Raw genomic sequence first — 18849 nt, forward strand, 5'->3', positions numbered from 1 at the left:
GCTGTTACCAGAAAGAAAGCTAAGTTATGCATCTGACTGCTACGCTAGCTAAGTTAGCTTTAGCGTTAGCTTGCTACGATGCTAGCACAGATTTTGCTTGTGATTTGTAGATGACGCGGCGACAAACATCTTTAACCATTTCATGTATGATTACTTTGGGCTAACGCTGCTACTCCTTAACAACGAGCCACTGTTTTGCCACTCGTTTGAAATGAACAGTGACTAAGTTTAGGTGACGGTTTTGCACACTTGATAAAGTTTAGCTACTAGCTATTTCATGTTGGGTTTGTAAATACACTTGTTAATTAGCTGTTAGCACAGTGAGGCTAGCTGTTGCAGTTAGCTGGGGAAAAAAAACACAACTGACGCTCATGAATTTGCATAGCAAATGTTGCCTCAGCCTGTTACAATGATGGCCAAGTTATTGATTATTGTTTTGTAGCAACCAGCCAGTGACACCTAGCTATAAGCACCTGAATGTGAGGGAACTGTTATGTTGAAATGCATCTCCTTCCTCCTTGACAGCAGCTGAAACTGTAGCTGATAGAGGAGACTCATGCCCGAGATCTGGGTGTGAACAACTTGGGACACAATGTCTCACTTGCTGCTATCCTTCCTGCTAATTCTTCTGATTGGGATTGTGTTGCTATGTGTCATTTTCAGGTAAGAAATGTGTTGGTTTCTGCAGTATATCTGTGTTTGCAAAAAAGGGCAACATGTACTTTAACTAAGATTTAACCCAGATGTGTCTTGTCCTTGGTTTTCCTTATTTTGCAAACAATTCTGTACAAAATGATCAAACATTTCTGGTCTTTTGCTTCTAGGTGGCTCATATGCACCCTGGCTGTGCGGTTTTTCCAGACTGTACTGAATGCTGATCTAAAGATCAAATCAGTCGGGCTGTTTTCTGTCCAAGGAGTTAGTATCCAGTTTCACCCCCAGCATACTCTGGTAAGACACACTGTGTTTACATGACATTTATGTAGTGAGCTCATTGAAGGCGGCTGCTCCCATTTCAGGGGTACATGTTTGGCTCAGTAATGGCCAGAACACATTTTATGTTGTTTGTCAACTGTCTTAAAATAATTATAAAGGGTTTATACAAACACAGGAAGTCACTTAATTGAACCATTATGTTTTCAAGGTTAGGGTTATGCTTGAATTTGAATATACTCCATACAAAAGTGCTTCATTTTCAACATAATCTTGTGTTTTATCTACACAATAACTCATGTAAACCAAAATATTTTAATGTTCACATGTAATAATCATTGTTCACTTGTCATTCATAGCAAACTCATCTGTTTGTATCTGTTGTGTATCTGGACATTGGCAAGCATTAAATAATCATAATAAAACACATAAGTAAAGTTAATGTGAACAGCTTGTAAAATAAAGTGACAATATACCTTGCCTGATGTGGTTTTAAAGGAATTCTGTACTCTTTATTTTTCACAATTGCATTAATAGTAACAATTTAGATATGATGATAGTGGTGAGAATGGAAATAGTTAATTTATATACCTTGAAAGTACTTGCATTTTCCTCTTAAAAAGCTATGCAAACCTTGTAACAGTGGCTCTCTTTATGACAGGAAATTGACAGAATATGGATTTCAAGTAAACTTCTCAACCAGGATTTGCCGTAAGTTGTAACTTTTTTTGTTAGTGTGATAGATTGAAAAAAAATCTTTCAGAAAGAACTTAATGCAGTTATTTGAGACCGCTGCTGCATGTTTATGTTTCAGGAGATACCTGGCGTTGTGTGTTGGTGAAACCAGAGTGAGGTTTGACTTGCAAGCACCACTCAGACCTTTGGTGAAGAAAAGGGATGGAAAAAAGACAGGGAAGATTTCAGTCAGCCCCACAACGCTACGCTTTCTGTCACAAGTATGAAGCCTCACAAAAGGTAAATCTTTTGCTAAAATGATTTGTAGACAGCATCTCACTTCTTCTTATCTTGTGTTTTCAGCTGCTGTCGTTCCACATCAGCTCGATCAATGTAATGGTCCTGAACCTGGCACTGTCAGAGTCACTATGGCACATGACGGTCACAGGAATCACCTTGTTACTTGACCATCAAAGCAAAAGGTAGCTATGCAGTTCACACTCACTCTTCTGTCTGCCACTGATCTGATTTAACTATTACATTTCATGCTACAATGTTATTAACTTTCATTATAGGCTGGCATGGGACTTCTCAGTCGGGCAGCTAAGCAGTAAAGTGCTTAAAAGCAGTCAGTTGGTAAGTTCTTCTATTTTCCCCAAATAGAAACCTGTGATTGAGTAAGTATGACTAACATACTCTCCATTGTAGGATTTATGTTTGGCTGAAGTGGCCCTGAGCCTGCTGCTGTCTGGAGATGTGAGCCTACCGGAGATGAAGCCAGGTTGTCTGTCCCTGAATGTGAGGACACTTATAGCAGAGCTGCATGAAGGACTGTTTCTCAGCCAACTCCTGCTGCCCCCGTCCCCCACAAAGCACACTCAGGATGCATCTGGTGAGCAAACGCAAAGTATAATCTCTATGAATAATTAGAAAAGTAATTTAAGAATTAAATGATGGGAATGACCACACAGTCTTGGGACATCTGGAATGCTTAGTTTATCGTATAAGTGGGGGGCATGTCAACTTATATAAACCAACTATAAGCTGTATTTGTGCTTTTATTGCCCAAGGAAATTCTCTGTACTTTTGCACTCTCAGCAAGTAGCAAGAATGATGACCATGACAGCATTAACCATGGTTTCCACTGGCTTTTTACATCAGTGAGCTTCTGCTTATTCTAAAACGCCTGGATGTCTACCCTTGTCAGTGATATTTTTAGCTGTTCTGCTAACCAGCAAGAAAAAGAGGCCGAGGTCACATCATAGAGCTATATTGACCTCTGTAGGTGCTTGAAATGTCCACATACTTAATGATAAATAGATAAAGTTGAACCTACCCAGTCAAATGAAGCATAGGTTATGCAATCTATTAAAAAGTAAGATAAGGTTGGGTGTGTTCTTTCATTATCTGTTGATAAGGTCTTCTGGGTGCCTCACAAGGGACCTTTTTGGCTTTTTAATAGTATTATATCTATTCATTTTGGCTGTGTTAATCCATATGGCCTCATAAGGCTGTGAGGTTATTTTTTTATTTTTATTTTTTTCTACTAAAAGTTTAACTTCACCTCCTGTAATCCTTAGAGTCCATAATAAACAGTGCAACTTTTAATAAATGTGTTAAAACTAAAGTTACGCAGAAATTGAGGCTGAAGGCTTAGTACAAATTAAAAGCTACATTGGAAAAAAGAGGAAGTCCCATATTAGCTCATTCGGGCCATGAGAAAGGCAGAGTATGCCTAGACTATATGTGACACACAGAAATGTCAACTTTTTATCAGCTTTTTGTTTTGGCTTTTTTTTTGAGTATCAAACATAATATTGTCATTTAATTTCCTTTCAGAGTGTGAAAACACTGATTTCATCCAGACTGAGGTGGTGGAACGGTTCCATCGGCTTGTTCCTCACAAGGTCAATGTGGAATTTGATAACACCAATGTAACCCTGTCCATGCAGAGCCAGAAAAGGCAAGTCAACATTTTACCACCAGCTGTATGCAGTTGGTGTTTTGCACAGTTTGATTCTCCATTGAATGACTTATTGATTATAAACATTGCGTGACTTTTTTTTCCTCTTGGCACAGACACCTGAACTGGACACTGAAGTCTGTAAAAGTCTGCTATGGACGTGATGATGAGCAGCTTCCCCTTAAAAGCTTCACTCCTGAGCTGAGCTTTCCCCAGAGCAGCCTGGAGCTCCTTCTAGAGGGTGAGTGGACAGCTGGGTGCCAGACGCAATGCAGAGAGAGTTAGATGAAGGAGAAAGCTATGAATAACACGTTCTCTTTTTTTTCTCGTTTTTTCTAACTGGCAGATGGACTTCTCCTCTCACAAAGTAGGCAAAGAATCCTTTGTGTGAACTCGCTGAAGACAGTCCTGCAGGTGAAGAAGAAGCTTGATGGTCACATTACAAAGCTCTTTAAATCTATGACTCATATTTCACATTATATTGACTTTGTCTCTTGTGTTTTTCTACATTTAGGTGACATCAGTTGACATTTCAGGGTCTTTTACGGTCAACACTTGCATCATCCACTACCGTCACCAGGAGTTCTCTCATTGGCTAAATCTATTTCCATGGGAACAGCTAATTCACAGGAAGGCAGCACACAGGAAAAGGCAAGTTGCAAAAAAAATCTAAGGTTTTGATTACAGAGTGGCAATTCATACTCGAGCTGGTGGGGATTATACCCAGATATTTTCTGTAGGATTGCACTGAAATTTTTCTTTTTGACGTTCAACGTTTTCTTTTTGAAGTTTTTGAATATCTGTTGTCATAATTTATGATATCATCACCTAGAAAAAAAATGAACAGATTCCTTCATTTGAATGCAGAAATTCTTTTTATAAAATAAACTTTCTTTAACAAATATAAATGCACTTAATGAGATTGCTGCAAGAGCCTTCTGTTTTTAATTTTCTGTAAATGTTTGGATCACGTGAGCGGTGATGTGCGGAGTGACCCACAACACTGCAAATCAGACAGGTTTGGGTAATCTTGTAGGTGTTTGGAGAAAGTTCTTTATAAGTTACAGAAACATTGCATGCAACAGTCTTATCTTCTCTTCCCCTCTTTCTGTCACTCTCCCTTGAGCACCACAGTGCTCGGTCCTTATCTCTGTCCTTGTCTCAGTCCTCTGTTTGGGCTACTATAATGCATAGAGTTGGGTTTAGGGGGTTGAGTAACAGATATTTCTGTTGGTTGGGTGGTGTGAATTAGCTCTCATATTGAGTCGGTTGGGTGGGGCTATTAAAAAAAACGTATTTTTTCTTTTACAACTGGTAATACTATAATATTAATGCAGCCTTACTTTTACCTAACTTTTACCTGCAACTATGTAGAAATATGGGGTTTAAACTCAATAAATAGACATGCAAAAACAACAAAAGAGGCGTGTGCCTTTTATTATTAATGAGAATAAAAATGTCAACATTATGACTGAAACATGGAACTATTTGGGACAGCAATAATAAGGATATGTTTTTCCTGAGAAGTCCCCCACTGAAGTGAAATGAATAATCTAATACATTTTTACTGTCTTCTCCTTTTCATCCATGTTTGTGTTTGCACATCACTCATTCTGTATTGTGTCGTGTAGTCCATTAGATTATTTGCCCACCCTCCTTTTCCTCAGGCGCCTCCCACACCTGGATGCTCCTGTGATGATCACCTCCTCCGTGTCCAACATTAATGTGTCTGTTCAGCTGGGAGACACAACGCCTTTCGCTCTCGGCTTCCTCTCTGCCAGTGCAGGTACTGTAGGTCTTTCACATGCTGCACACGTGCACCGAGAGACGCAGGTGAACGTCATATGATGTTATTGCTACAAAGCAAAAATGAGGGCATTGTTGCGTTTATGTATAACCTCAGTGCCCTGTAGAAAGGAACAGCACTTAATGTTATTACTTTACATCATGTGCAAGCCCCGTAAAAATGTTACAACACATTTCCCTTCAGTAAATCTTTCAGTTTTCATTCTGCAGGAAACTTTTGTGTCAATCTTTGTCCACACAGAGATTAGATAAGATCTTAAAATGCCATTTAAACGTTACACATTAACTTGTCGTCCTTTATAGTCATGTTGACTTTTGTTTTTGGAGAACAAGTTAAATTGCTAAATTGCAGCAACTTTGTCTGTATTTCCTTTAGAATAATGTTTAATGATGACTTTTATCTTCTTTATCTGTAGAACTGCAGCACCTTCTTGACATTAAAGTTGACGCAGAGAGCAAAGAGTCCCAGAATGTGCACCGACGTGCCGCGCTGTCCCTGGACAACTTCTGGTGGAGAGTGGGCCAGGGGTCTCATATCCAACAAGCACCCCACCCGCCTGGCAAACATGTGTGGGGAGAAGCACTAATTTTAGACTCGCTCAGTCTTCAGGTAGGAGCTCAAAACATCAGAAACATGTTTAATTAATTCTTTTTACATTTCTTTTGTTTAGTAAGGTAGTGAGTTTATTGGCATTCTCATATTCGTGTATGTTTAATCCCTCCAGGGGAGTTTCAACGGACCCCACATGGACTCGAGTAGCCACTGTCCAAGTTTGAGTGTGGACTCCAGTCTGAAAGGGCTTCAGGTGGAGCTCTCGGAGACCTGTGCGCTGTGTCTGTCTCGCCTGCTGTCCCTCATCTGTGTTCCACGTGACACGGGGTCACAGCTATCGGATGTGGCTTCAGTGTCTCCCTCCAGTGACAATACGATCCAACCCATCCCCGCCTCACAGCTGCTGTTCAGACTGGACTGTTGTCTGGAGGATGTTAATGTGTTCACACTGTCAAATTTAGCAGGTAAGATCTTTCAGAGTATGTTAGATTGTTGCATGAAATTCACTATGTGGGACATAAACAGTACTGTTTATCTAAAAAGATGTGAGTTTGTGGAGCTCAAACGATTGGTCAGTAAAACCTTGAAAGACGAGCATAATATTGATGCTTTGCCAGACATGTATACAAAATCATTGAATAATGTTTAAATTATCTTTTCAATAATCTCTGTTCTTGTTTTAATTTAATTAAGTGACATTAAAAGATAGATTTTTGGGTGTATTGGTAGATGTAACCTTGAGCTTTTGGAAGGCTGAGAATCAGCAATTCTCACTATTTTCTGACATTTTAATTAATCACACAAGTGGGAAAAAATGTGAGTGAAAATAATTGTTTGTTCCCACCCTAGACTTCTGCTTTGTTGTCATCCATCATAAATGATGACAAATACATTTTGTCAGGGAAAAGAAAAGCCCAGTTTTGCAGCAATGCATTTAGAGATAGTCAATAAAGTAACAGGCCTTCCTCTTATGAATGCCACATTGCTTCTTCATTATCCTCTGGAGCCTCTCTTCAGTCTATTATCACCTTTAATTAACATCTGTTGTGTCCTTGTCTTCTCTTAAGGAGCCGTGTCTTTGCGGATGGACACTGTCGGAGTCCACAGCTCAGCAGAAAGCTCCACAGTGTCTCTTCAAGGTGTTACCTTGTCAGCAATCAAATCAGTCACAGAGAACATGGAGTCATGTTGCCCTGCCTCCCAAACCCCCAGCCCCGTCCTCAAACTCACCAAGATAGCCTTTTCTCACTACATCACCACCCACACCTTGCAGGTAATCAGATCTCCATCAGTTTTATTTCTCTGGACTGAATGAATCTCTGTGTCACTGTTCATATTTTGTGTCTTAATCAGATTCAATGTGAAGAGGAGCTCACTGTTGAATGGACGCCACCGGACCACATGGTCCTATATCAGCATGTGACTGAAGCTCAGGCTTGTTGGCTCATGCTCCAGGGAGAGAAGGGAGAGGACAGTCCTGTCAAACCTACAGAGGATGAAATCCCTGCAGGCCAGAGTAGAGAGCTGTGTGTGCGTGTTGAACTGGCCTGCACTCGTTTGACAGCTCATGTTAGTGAGCAGAACTACATTCTCCTGCACACAGAATCCCTCTCAGTCACCAAGCACACTGCTTCCATGCATATACGTTCTCCCTCCTTGATCTTCAACTTTGATGGCAACAATATCGTCACCTTTAACGATCTAGATGTGCAAACACATGCAGAGTTGACAGAGATGCAGCTGCACAGAGACACCTTCCCCTTCCTCACCACTCCTCATAACCGTGTCTGGGTCCTCACTTCCCCCTCTATGACTGTCGAGTTCCCCTACCAGTACAACTTCTCAAACACCTTCGACATGACTATCAGCGTGCAGAAGTGGCTGAAGACTCTGCATCGCTCCTCAAGCCAAACCACTAGCGACCAACCTCTGCCTCCCGACGTCGTGATCAAAATCAGCCAGTTCTCGTTTGTCTTCCTGGACGACATTTTTGAAATCAAGCTGCGAGACAATTACGAGCTCATGAAAGATGAGAGTAAGGAAAGTGCAAAGCGTCTTCAGCTTCTGGATAAGAAGGTGGCAGACCTGCGTAAGCAACATGGAGAACTTCTCCCTGCCAGAAAAATCGAAGAGCTGTACAGTTCACTGGAGAAAAAGCACATTGAGATCTATATCCAACGCTCACGCCGCCTCTACGCCAACACACCCATGAGGAAGTCTCTGCTGACCTGGACTGTGTCAGACTTGGAGCTAGTAACTCTGGCTGATGAGTCTCTTCATGGCCCAGAGAAGGTGAGAGAGCAGCTGAGGGACATCGACAGGATCAGTCCATTCCCCAGAGACGGACTCCCTCTGGTGGTCCAGTGGTGCCGTGCAGTCAAGTTTAAACTGGCTGCATATTTGGGTGAGTTGATAAATATTAATCAACATTAATTTGCAGATATGAGAAGGGATTTAGATGGAACTGAATTTAAAGTAACATATAATTAAAGACATCACAGTTTTAGCTTACTTTAATAAAAAATAATGTATCTTTATCCTGTGCCAGTGAGAATTCGGGATTACCCTCGCTACCTGTTTGAGATCCGAGACTGGGAGCTGTCTGGACGTCTGATTGGGACGGAGCAGGACGGACAGACCAGGGCTCATCGCAAAGAGATTGTCCCACTTGGTCCACCATGGGGAGATGTGACAGTCCACAGGAATATGCCACCGCTCAAGTTCTACTATGATTTTAAATGTGAGTTATGGTAATCATGTTATTCTACAAGCACAATCCTCAGAATGTTAAGTTTTAATTCATTCATCATTAACTAATTTTGTCAGTTTATTATCAGACAGACACAGCTTGTCGTCACAACTTTTCAATATGCAGCAATCGTTCATGTGACAAAAACAGAAGTTAAAAAGTAGAAGTAAGCATCTGCAGGGGCAAAGGGAGAGAAACCCTGCTTATGAGTCATGATACATTCCTTTCTAATATTTGGTGTCAGTGTTTACTGCATTTATAAAGTCTGTTGAGTGATGTTGCTTCCTTCAACAACAACAAAGCAGTAATGGATTATTTGAAAACTTTGTAGCAGCTGTCACTACAAAAAAACAAACAAAAAATGTTTTTGTTTCCTAAAATCAAGGCATACATGAACATACTTTTAGCCCCCCCTTTTAGTGAGGTTTACTCTTTTAATATCTCTCACATAAAATCCTCTTTATGCAGCAAACATCTCTCTCTACACCATTGTGTGGGGGCCATGTTGGGACCCTGCCTGGACTTTGATTGGCCAATCTGTTGATCTGCTGACCAAACCCACAGTTGATCCCTCACCTCCTCTGGCCTGGTGGGACAAAAGTCGTCTCCTCATGCACGGCCGCTGGGTCATGGACATTGATCAGGCCAATCTTCATCAGTTGGCTACAGAGGTAAAATGATGTAGAAACCCACCTGTTGTAATTCTCTGGTAGATCTGCACAGGAAGAGGTTTATCAAAATAATTTGTGACGAACTGGTAACTTTTAATAACTTGTTTAATAACTTGTGCCTGTTATACGGTACATACTCCACCCTCACACCCATCCCTCTGGTAACTGATCTGGTAATTGATTCAAAACCAAATTTATCACCTAATCTCATGCAAAAATAAATCATGCATTCTTACAGGACCCTTACAACACGACAGAAAACATGCACTGGGAGTGGAATAAGCTGAACTTTGACTGGAACCCTGGTCAGTTTGTTTTTAAAGGAGATTTGGACGTAAATGTCAGGACAGCATCAAAGTGAGTGAAGGCATCAGAAGTGAAAATATACAAAACTTTTCACTGTATTTGTAGTGAATCATTCATTAACATCACCATCTCTTTTCTAAACTAGGTATGATGATATCTGTTTTCTACACCTGCCCAACCTGTGTATGACCCTTGACCTCCAATGGCTCTGCCATGGAAACCCCCATGACCACCACGCTGTAATGCTCTGCTGTGCGGAGAACGTTGCAGACGTGACCTCAGGACAACCACATGACTCCTACAGAGCCTTTCGCTCTGAGAACCTCAACCTCTCCATCACCATGGACCTTAACCAGCACTGTGGCACAGGTACGCAGCTCTGTTAGATATTCTGTCTAGCTGAGCTAAGCCCCTTAGGCATGAATAGCACTATCATATGTATTTATGTGTAGAAAACTATATATTATTTTCTTTTTAGAACCCTACCATCCAAGAATCCTGCTGTACAGCAGCACTCTGCGCTGGATGCAGAACTTTTGGGCCACATGGACGGGTGTATCTCGACCTATCTGCAGAGGCAAGCTCTTCCACAGCCTCAGGCCTATCCGCAAGAAGCTGGGTCAGCACTACAAACAGATGTCCTACACAGCTGCCTTCCCACAACTACAAGTCAGTGTTTTTCTAGGCTGCCTTCCAGCAACAGCACACTAAAAATCTGCTTTGTTTTCACTATGAAATCTGCATTTGCAGTCACGTACACGGGACATTTTGTTCCTTGATTTCTTACAGATAATTCACTGAGCTCTTCCCTTTTATTTCTCTAAACCTAATATGTACCATATGTATACATTTCTTCATATTGTGTGTCATTCAGGTGCATTACTGGGCCTCCTTCGCCCAGCAGAGAGGTATCCAAGTGGAGTGCAACAAAGGCCACGTCTTCACTCGAGGGGCACAGAGGCTTATTCCACAGGGTAAAGGCATTTGCATGATACCATTCAAGAAAAAAAAAATATTCATAAGAACATTCATTTAGTCTCCTAATAGATCTTGAAGTAGTTTGTATTTAGTTTGTGAGTTCTATTGTCTTTCAGCTGGCACTGTGATGAGGAGGCTGATCTCTGAGTGGAATGTGACTCAGATGGTTAGCGAGCTCTCTCAGGTGACGGTTCACCTGATGGCCTCCACCTGGGACGAGACAGCCGACCACCAGCTCAACGCGCAGGTGAAGAAGACTCACCTGCTCAGCCTGTCCTCCCTCAGCTACCAGCGACAGAGCAACCGCACAGAGGAGGTAAGAGCCCAGAGGTGGCTGCAGCACAAGCTTGCTCTACACTGTTCATGGTTTCATAATCAAGATCTTCTTCAAAATTCCTGGCAGGAGGTGAACCAGAAGGATGAGACGAATGCCTCGTACACTCACAAACTGCGCCTGGTGGACCTGCGGGCTTCCTGGACCACCACTAACAGGAACATAGCCTTTGGGCTGTACGACGGTTATAAAAAGGCATCTGTGCTGAAGAGAAATCTCTCTACTGAAGCTTTGAAGGGTCTGAGGATCGACACGCAGCTGCAGACCAAGAAGCTCAAACGCACTCCTTCCAACTACTCTCCCACCACAGCCCCAACCACACCAGTTATGCCCACCGTCAGCCGAGCAGAAAAAAGTCAAAACGAAGGTGGGGAAATAGCCTGACAAAGAAAAAGACAACAGCTTAGTCTTTTGAGACCTCTAACCTCTTTTTTCCCCCCACTTAATTTTTAGGAACATCGATGCTCCAGAAGCTGATAGAGGAAACAGACAAGTTTGTGGTGTTTTCAGAGGAGGATTCAGGTGTCAGCGACCAGCTGTGTGGCATCGCAGCCTGTCAGACCGATGATGTCTATAACCGCAACTGGTTTATTGAGTTGGTCAACTGTCAGGTAGCTGCCTTTATTTTTGTTTTAAGCCCCCTTTCACACTTGCAGTCTATCCATGAAATATTGAGGAGCATTTTTTGACGATAACAGGGATTGATAGTTCCCAGTTTCCCACCTCAAGATTCAGCAACTTTTTATGGAAAATTGCAGTACCATACAGCTGTGTTGTGATAAAAGTTGTAACATTTTAGGGACAAGTATGTGAATGGTCACATCCATTTGTTTTGCATTGACATGTGTCTCTTTCCCTAATTGAGATTTTCACCAGATCTGGTTAAATGCAAGTCGGTCAGGCCTAATATTTTCTTCTTCTACTTCTTCTTCCTTTCTTGGCTTTACCCAGATGATGTTGCGTGGCACGGAGACTGCAGGCTGTGTGTTGGTGTCTGCAGCCAAGGCTCAGCTGCTCCAGTGTGAGCACCACCCATCCTGGTACAACGACACCCTGAAGCAGAAAACCACCTGGACCTGTCTGCTAGATGGCATGCAGTACTTTGCCACCATGGAGCCCAGCCCTTCTGAGACAGAGGACAGACAGCTGTGGCTGGAGGTAGGCACAGCTCTGTAGTTACATTAGTAACATTGGACCGAAAGGCCTGAGTGAGACATAAAACATGAGAAGTACAAAGCAGCGTAGTCATATAAACGTTCATGACACGATTCATTCAAAGACCATCGGAAATCTTGCAATGTTTTTGTGAAGGCTGTGATAAATTGTGCATTTTGGGCTTTTTTTTTTTAAACGAAAAAATGCTTTTAAATTAACATTTCGGATGGTTTGCAATGCATTATAGAAGATGGAAAAGTTATATATGCCATGATTTTGGGTTATAACTATCACTGCAAATTACCAGATATCATTATCATAGTATGTTATTCTAATTTGTAGTATGACATAAGAAGCCTGATTTGAAAATAAAGAAAGATTAACTAAAATATCGCATCAAGGCTGATATTTACTCATCTTTGTGGAGTGCTGTTCTTTCTCTGATTTGCTTGTTATGCTGCAATGTTTTGTTAAGGTGAAAAACATTGAAGAGCACAGGCAGCGTAACCTGGACTCAGTGCTGGAGCTGATGGAGAGTGGCCAGGCTGTGGGAGGAATGGTCAGCACCACTACAGGTAAATAACTTCTCAAACACAGGATTCTTCTTGATTACAAATATGATAGTCCGCACAGCCTCTCACTCTTATTTTCTGTGTCTGTAGACTGGAACCTGCCAGCTCAGGTGAACGAGACTCAGCAAGTTCAGCGTATCATCTCACGCTGTAGCTGCCGGATGCACTACATCAGTTACAGTCACGACATCAACCCGGAGCTGGCCACTCAGATCAAACCACCAGAGTTGAGGAATAACCATGAGAAAGAAGACCTGCTGAAAAAACAGGCTGGTATGTCTGGCCAACTACACAATCTACATCTTTAGCCAGCAAGGATGAATGCAGCTGACAGTCACCATATATGAACTTTAAAGAGTTTCATTATGTTGATTTAACAGGGGCTGTGGACACCTTCACCCTCATTCACCACGATCTTGAGATCTCCACTAACCCCGTTCAGTACGCTATGATCCTGGACATCGTCAACAACCTGCTGTTACACGTGGAGCCCAGACGCAAGGTATGCTGCAGCCTCAGACAGCCACTTTACAAAACATTTCCATATCCTTATTGATGTTTCGTCTTTGTTTTTTTATGTTCATTTTTTAATCTTCTGAACTCGTAGGAACACAGTGAGAAAAAGCAGCGTGTTCGCTTCCAGCTGGAAATTTCTAGTAACCCCGAGGAGCAGCGCAGCAGCATTTTGCACCTCCAGGAGGCTGTCAGGCAGCACCTCGCGCTGATCAGACGCCTGGAGAAACAGATTTACTCCAACATCAGGGTGAGTCACATCATGCTCTCCTCCTTAAATGTGAGTTGTCGCTTAAAACTGTGTGTTTATCCTGAAAAGATGATGATTATTTCTTTCAATTGTAGGCACTACCCGAGGAACTGAGCGGCGATGAACTGATGGAGATCAACAACAGACTGCAGAACCAGCTGAACCAGGAGAAGAACGACATGCAGATGAAGAGTGAAGAGCTCAACATTCTCATCAGGTCTCTAATCAGCACTCATTAGCATTTAATACTGATAAAATACAGCACACAGGTCAAAATAAATATGTATTCCCTGTCTTTTAGGTGTTTTAAGGACTTCCAGCTGCAACGGGCAAACAAACTGGAGCTGCGTAAGCCCCCAGAGGATGTGAGTGTGGTGAGGAGAACAGAGATTTATTTTGCCCAGGCCCGCTGGTGTTTGACTGAAGAGGACGGCCAGCTTGGCATCGCTGAGTTGGAGCTGCAGAGATTTATGTACAGTAAGGTGAGCGATGACGATCGTACTGCTGACATAACGGCAGAGTTGCTTTTTATCTTCCATCCAGGGCTGAAATCTTACCTGAAAGCTGTCCGTTATGATACTTTGATACTGTCCGTTTACTATTTGCTCCTTAAAAACATTCCCTGCCTCCCTCCCAAGCTCGTTTACCCATTTCCAGCCTTCTTTATTTCAAGAACTATCATACAACAACAGGAATATTTACCATATCAATATGCACCACAGTATCCCAAGATATATTACTGCTGTCACAACGTATACTTAATGAGTATATATTGATGGTAAATGTTGATGATTGTGAATACTTTCTTCCCACAGCTGAACAAGTCTGACGACACAGCAGAGCATCTTCTGGAGTTGGGCTGGTTCACAATGAACAACCTGCTTCCCAACGCAGCATATAAGGTACATTTGACTCCTGTTATTCATTTGACTTAAATACATTTTCAACCTAATACAACAAAATTAAATGACATCCTTTTGGTGCTGATTATTCTGAGTGAAGCTGTCAACATGTTAAAAGACAAAACCCTGCAGTATGTAGTGTATTTATTCTGACTCTGCCTGGTTTCCTCTGTGCAGCGAGTGAGGGTATGTAAAGTGCTCGTACAGCGACAAGACTTCTGTCTCGTCTGTGTCGACTCCATCTTGTTCGGTGGCTCTTCGGACTTTCATAATCAGTGTTGCATGCACACTCAAGAATTCATTGCATCTGCATTTTTTCATCAGTTATAAAGCCACACATGCCTGATTGTGTTTTATAAATCCCAATCATTGAGCTGAGTGCATGTGCACGGGCCTCATTTCCACACCCACAGTCAGCCATTAATGGATGTAGAAATGCCCTTAAACTGCTGTTTGCTTATCAGAAGCTGTTCCCACTCCACCATTCATTAGACCTGTCATTGAGAAATACGGCAAAGAAGATGCGCAATTTCACCAACTGTGTCCCATCAGCCAGCTTTTCCAACAGTGCCAGAGCAACAGTTATTATGTACAGCTGTGGATATTTGTAGCATCCCCACCCCTAACTCATCACGATTCTACAAAACATCATTGTGGTAAAGTTTCAATCAGCATCATTATTAAATGACAGAATGATGATCAATGATTAATTCATAGCATTCATGTTGAAACTTGCTTTTAAAGTGCCTCACAGTTCAGGATAAAATAATAATTAACAGAGAGACGTTGGCTCAAATATAAAGAAAGATGGAATTTATCAATCATAAATCATTGAAAATAAAATTAATAAATCTGCATATGATTTTAAAGAACGCAGTGCAGCTTGCAATATAATTACAACAATCAGCAAAATTGGCAAACAACCTAAAAACAGTGTTTCCCGTCTCAACTTGACTCACAGCTAAAAAATACTAGTTTATATGTGTGGGGGGAAAGGGTATGCATGTTTTTTATGCATACACATCGTTTTACATCTTGCTCCTGTTGGTGTTGTCCATATTGTGTTCATATCATGTGCTGTTAAATGTGACTAGAGCATTATTTTTGTAATGTCACAGAGGATGAACTTAACACCCTCTTTCTTCTTTTATAGGTCGTACTTCGACCTCAGAGTAACTGCCAGTCAGGACGCCAGTTTGCTTTGCGTATCTTCAGTAAAGTGCGCCCCCCTGTGGGAGGAATCTCTGTTAAGGAACACTTTGAGGTGAAGAACATCACATTCACATGCAGCCACATTGACCTAAACATTTAAAATTGTTTGATTTTACTAATTCTTTCCATCGTCAGGTGAACGTGGTGCCTCTCACCATCCAGCTCATGTACCAGTTCTTCAAAAGGATGATGGGATTTTTCTTCCCGGGAAGAAATGTTGAGGAGGAGGAGGTCACTGATGAGGAAGACAAGTTCAGATTGGTGACTACAGGTATGTTGTTGTCAACAGCGGCAATATGACAGCAGTAAGCTGAGGAGCAGTCAGTCTGCAGCCTGTCTGTGGGGTCACCAGCCTGTAATCTGATCCAACTAACGGATCAATAATAGTTTCCATTTTCTCTGACAGATGTGTGTGTGTGGTATCAAATAGCCCATCACTGTGTTATGTCATCCCTCTGAGCTATTAAAAGGCTCTGTCACGTTGGATGTGACCTTGATATGTGTGTGTGGGAGAGACTCAGTGGGAGGATAAGGTGTAGGGTGCAGAGTCACCCAGAGGCCGCAGTGCTGATGCCGTCTGTGTCGCAGGTATCCCTGTCAAGCCTCGGCAGTCATCAGAGGACACCATGGGCGCTATGGGCCCCAGCAAAGGGGTCACCCAGGGACTGAACCGCACTGCAGGGGTCAGGAGGTCTTTCAGGAAAGCTCCAGAGGTATTCTCGCTCTCTGATTGTTTGTGCACAGATGTCAAGAATCAGAAAATAAAGATTTGTAAATGCATTTTATGATTTCCTCCCACCAGCATCCTGTTGATGACATTGATAAAATGAAGGAGCGAGCTGCGATGAACAACTCCTTCATCTACATCAAAATTCCCCAAGTTCCCCTCTGTGTCAGCTATAAGGTGGGCTTTCGTTTCACAACAGCTGTTTCTGGGCTATGCACTGACTGCTACTTTTTACTCATTTAATTATTTTTCACTTGCTCGTAGAGCAACAGTGATGGTGCAGGATTTTTAATGCTACAAAGGCTAGTGTACAATAAAGAATAATTACAATAATGGCAGAAAAAGAAACAACAATGAGTGATAACAAAGAGCAAAAGAAATGGATCAGGCTAGCCATGAAATATGATCAGGAAACTATTTTATTCCCCCATTATTCTGACACCATGAGTGTAGTACAAGGGTCCTATCTTGCAACAAAAAGTATTCTGTGTATTTGCCCTGTGGTTCTGATTTAATCCAGAATTGAATGGGTTCTTCCTTGGCCCATCCTTCATCCTTACACAAAGTTTCATAAAACTTGGGCCAGTAGTTTTTCTGTAATCCTGCTGACAATCTGACAAACAGACACACTGTACTGAAAACTTCTGCTGATCATAGTGCATCATATACAAGCTAAAGAGTAGTTAAAAGAGCTAAAAGAGAGTGAATATTGCACTATACCAGTTCGAAACAGAAATGAATGATAATGTTGCCGCTGAATGTGTATATTTTACAGTTTGTTTCAGATGTTATAAAGAAGCCAAAAACAATTTATTAGTAGATTTAATTAACATGTTTTGGATGTTTAACTCCTGTTCTTTAGGGAGAGAAGAGCAGTGTGGACTGGAAGGACCTGAACTTGGTTCTGCCCTGCTTGGAGTATCACAACAACACCTGGACGTGGCTCGACTTTGCCATGGCTGTGAAAAGGGACAGCCGGAAAGCTCTTGTAGCACAGGTACACAACATTTGACTCCTCTCCTTACCACAAAATGAAACCCACATGAATTGTGATTTAAGGTAGACACCTTAATGTAGAATATGAATTATGATTCCACAACCCAAAATGGGCTCTTCTTTGCTGTTTTAAGTCAATGCATTATTACGTCTTTCGTCTCACATAATTGTGTCTTTTTTTGTAATTTTGTGTCTGTTTTTGGTCATTTTGTGTCTTTTTTAAGCAATTTAGTTTTTTTTCTGTCATTTTCTGTCTTTTTTTAGTAATTTTGTATTTTTTTGGTCATTTTGATACTGCCTCCAGCAGCCCCCAGGTAATTTGATTTTGAGACCCCTGGACTAGACGCAGAAAGAACATAAATTTGCCCTGACACTGAAAAGTTCTTTTTTGCTCCTCGCTGCTCAGATGATAAAGGAGAAGCTGCGTCTGAAGCCGGCCTCGGGCTCAGACCTGCGGGGGAAGACTTCTGAAGGGAAGTCGGACAACAACCAGCAGCAGCAGGAGGAAGATGAGAAGGCTCGGCTCCTCATCGGCCTCAGCACGGCAGACAAGAGCTCCAGCAAGAAGAGCATCTTCAGTCGGCGTAAGTGAAGCAGCAAACCCTCACATTCACGTCGACTGGATGATCCACTGCAGCAGCTGCCACACTGAGGATCAGGGAAAAAAACTGCCTCTTCTGGGTCAGAATATCAGTTTGGCTTTGTGAATCACAATGAAAAAGGGAGCTGGTCGAGCATTTCAAATAGTTTACGAGGATATCGTACTGTATCATAAGAGCCTGCTGAAGTTAAAGAAAAAATACTGATTTAAGTTTATGGCCATAAACCCTGTAGGAACTCAAACAGCTTCGGGATTTCCCAGGGTGCCATTTTGACCAAATATCTATTATTATCTTGTCTATTTTTTGTGCCATTATAATTTCCTTCTGCATTTCATACACAAAATGATGACCACTTGCGTTGCATTGAATGTAGCGGGGAAGATTTTCAGTGTGTAGCTAGCACTTCACTGTTACTGTTTCCTCTGCTTCTACAAATGCAGAAGACTGAGAGCACCTTTTCCTGCTGGCTCAGGAACACTGTATGTCTGCTAGATTAATAGGACTCAACTGGAAGCACCTTCAATGCTGTCAGCTGTAAAAAATAAAAGAATTAAATTTGAAATGCCATAAATAAATAAATAAATATATATCAGTAAATGTTTTATCGGTTAAAAGAAATTGGCCGTATGAGTGTCACTCTGACAGGAAGGCCTTTTTAGAACCACAAAAGATTTTATGTTACCTGTAAATGACTGTGTGCATCTGTCAGCTAGCTGTTTGACTGTACCTCACCCCAGTGCAATATATCAAGAACAGAGCAGCAAAAACATTTCTTGTGTTGTATAATGTCGCACTTGGTTTGAAGGTATTGTGGCAACAAAAGAGAGAGACATATGTTGCAGCTAATCGCTGAGTTTTGTAATTTTATTACTAAAGCACTTTTTTATGCAAAGTATTTTGATATTTTTGTAACCGCGGTTGTTTTCTGTTGTTTAACTGTGCTGCTAAGCCT

At 41.7% G+C, this 18849-nt stretch overlaps 1 protein-coding gene across 1 annotated transcript; it reads left to right on the forward strand.

Moving 5' to 3' along the window:
* Positions 1–7: 7 nt before the first annotated feature.
* Positions 8–18226, forward strand: LOC131969976 (bridge-like lipid transfer protein family member 2). Its single transcript, XM_059331211.1, has 40 exons — positions 8–232; positions 526–663; positions 825–951; positions 1595–1644; positions 1748–1889; positions 1972–2090; positions 2184–2244; positions 2317–2500; positions 3448–3571; positions 3688–3812; positions 3918–3985; positions 4086–4222; positions 5203–5357; positions 5794–5987; positions 6103–6394; positions 6998–7203; positions 7284–8334; positions 8479–8670; positions 9148–9350; positions 9589–9707; positions 9802–10025; positions 10135–10325; positions 10531–10630; positions 10751–10950; positions 11038–11335; positions 11422–11579; positions 11920–12126; positions 12599–12698; positions 12786–12968; positions 13076–13197; positions 13303–13458; positions 13554–13675; positions 13760–13940; positions 14274–14360; positions 15514–15624; positions 15708–15843; positions 16161–16285; positions 16375–16476; positions 17162–17296; positions 17702–18226. Exons 2-40 carry the CDS (start codon positions 593–595, stop codon positions 17885–17887), a joined length of 6744 nt encoding a protein of 2247 aa, XP_059187194.1. The 5' UTR covers positions 8–232; positions 526–592; the 3' UTR covers positions 17888–18226.
* The last annotated feature ends 623 nt before the right edge of the window (positions 18227–18849 follow it).

This window comes from Centropristis striata, chromosome 4, assembly GCF_030273125.1.
Source record: "Centropristis striata isolate RG_2023a ecotype Rhode Island chromosome 4, C.striata_1.0, whole genome shotgun sequence".
In the NCBI taxonomy this organism is placed as follows: Eukaryota; Metazoa; Chordata; class Actinopteri; order Perciformes; family Serranidae; genus Centropristis; species Centropristis striata.

What these genes read in the sequence shown, in the direction of transcription:
- LOC131969976 (XM_059331211.1), top strand. Translation starts at nt 593, where the DNA reads ATGTCTCACTTGCTGCTATCCTTCCTGCTAATTCTTCTGATTGGGATT. An exon ending in CCTGGAGCTCCTTCTAGAGG is followed by an intron (nt 3,813 to 3,917) that starts GTGAGTGGACAG and finishes TCTAACTGGCAG; the next exon opens with ATGGACTTCTCCTCTCACAA. An exon ending in GTTCTACTATGATTTTAAAT is followed by an intron (nt 8,671 to 9,147) that starts GTGAGTTATGGT and finishes CTCTTTATGCAG; the next exon opens with CAAACATCTCTCTCTACACC.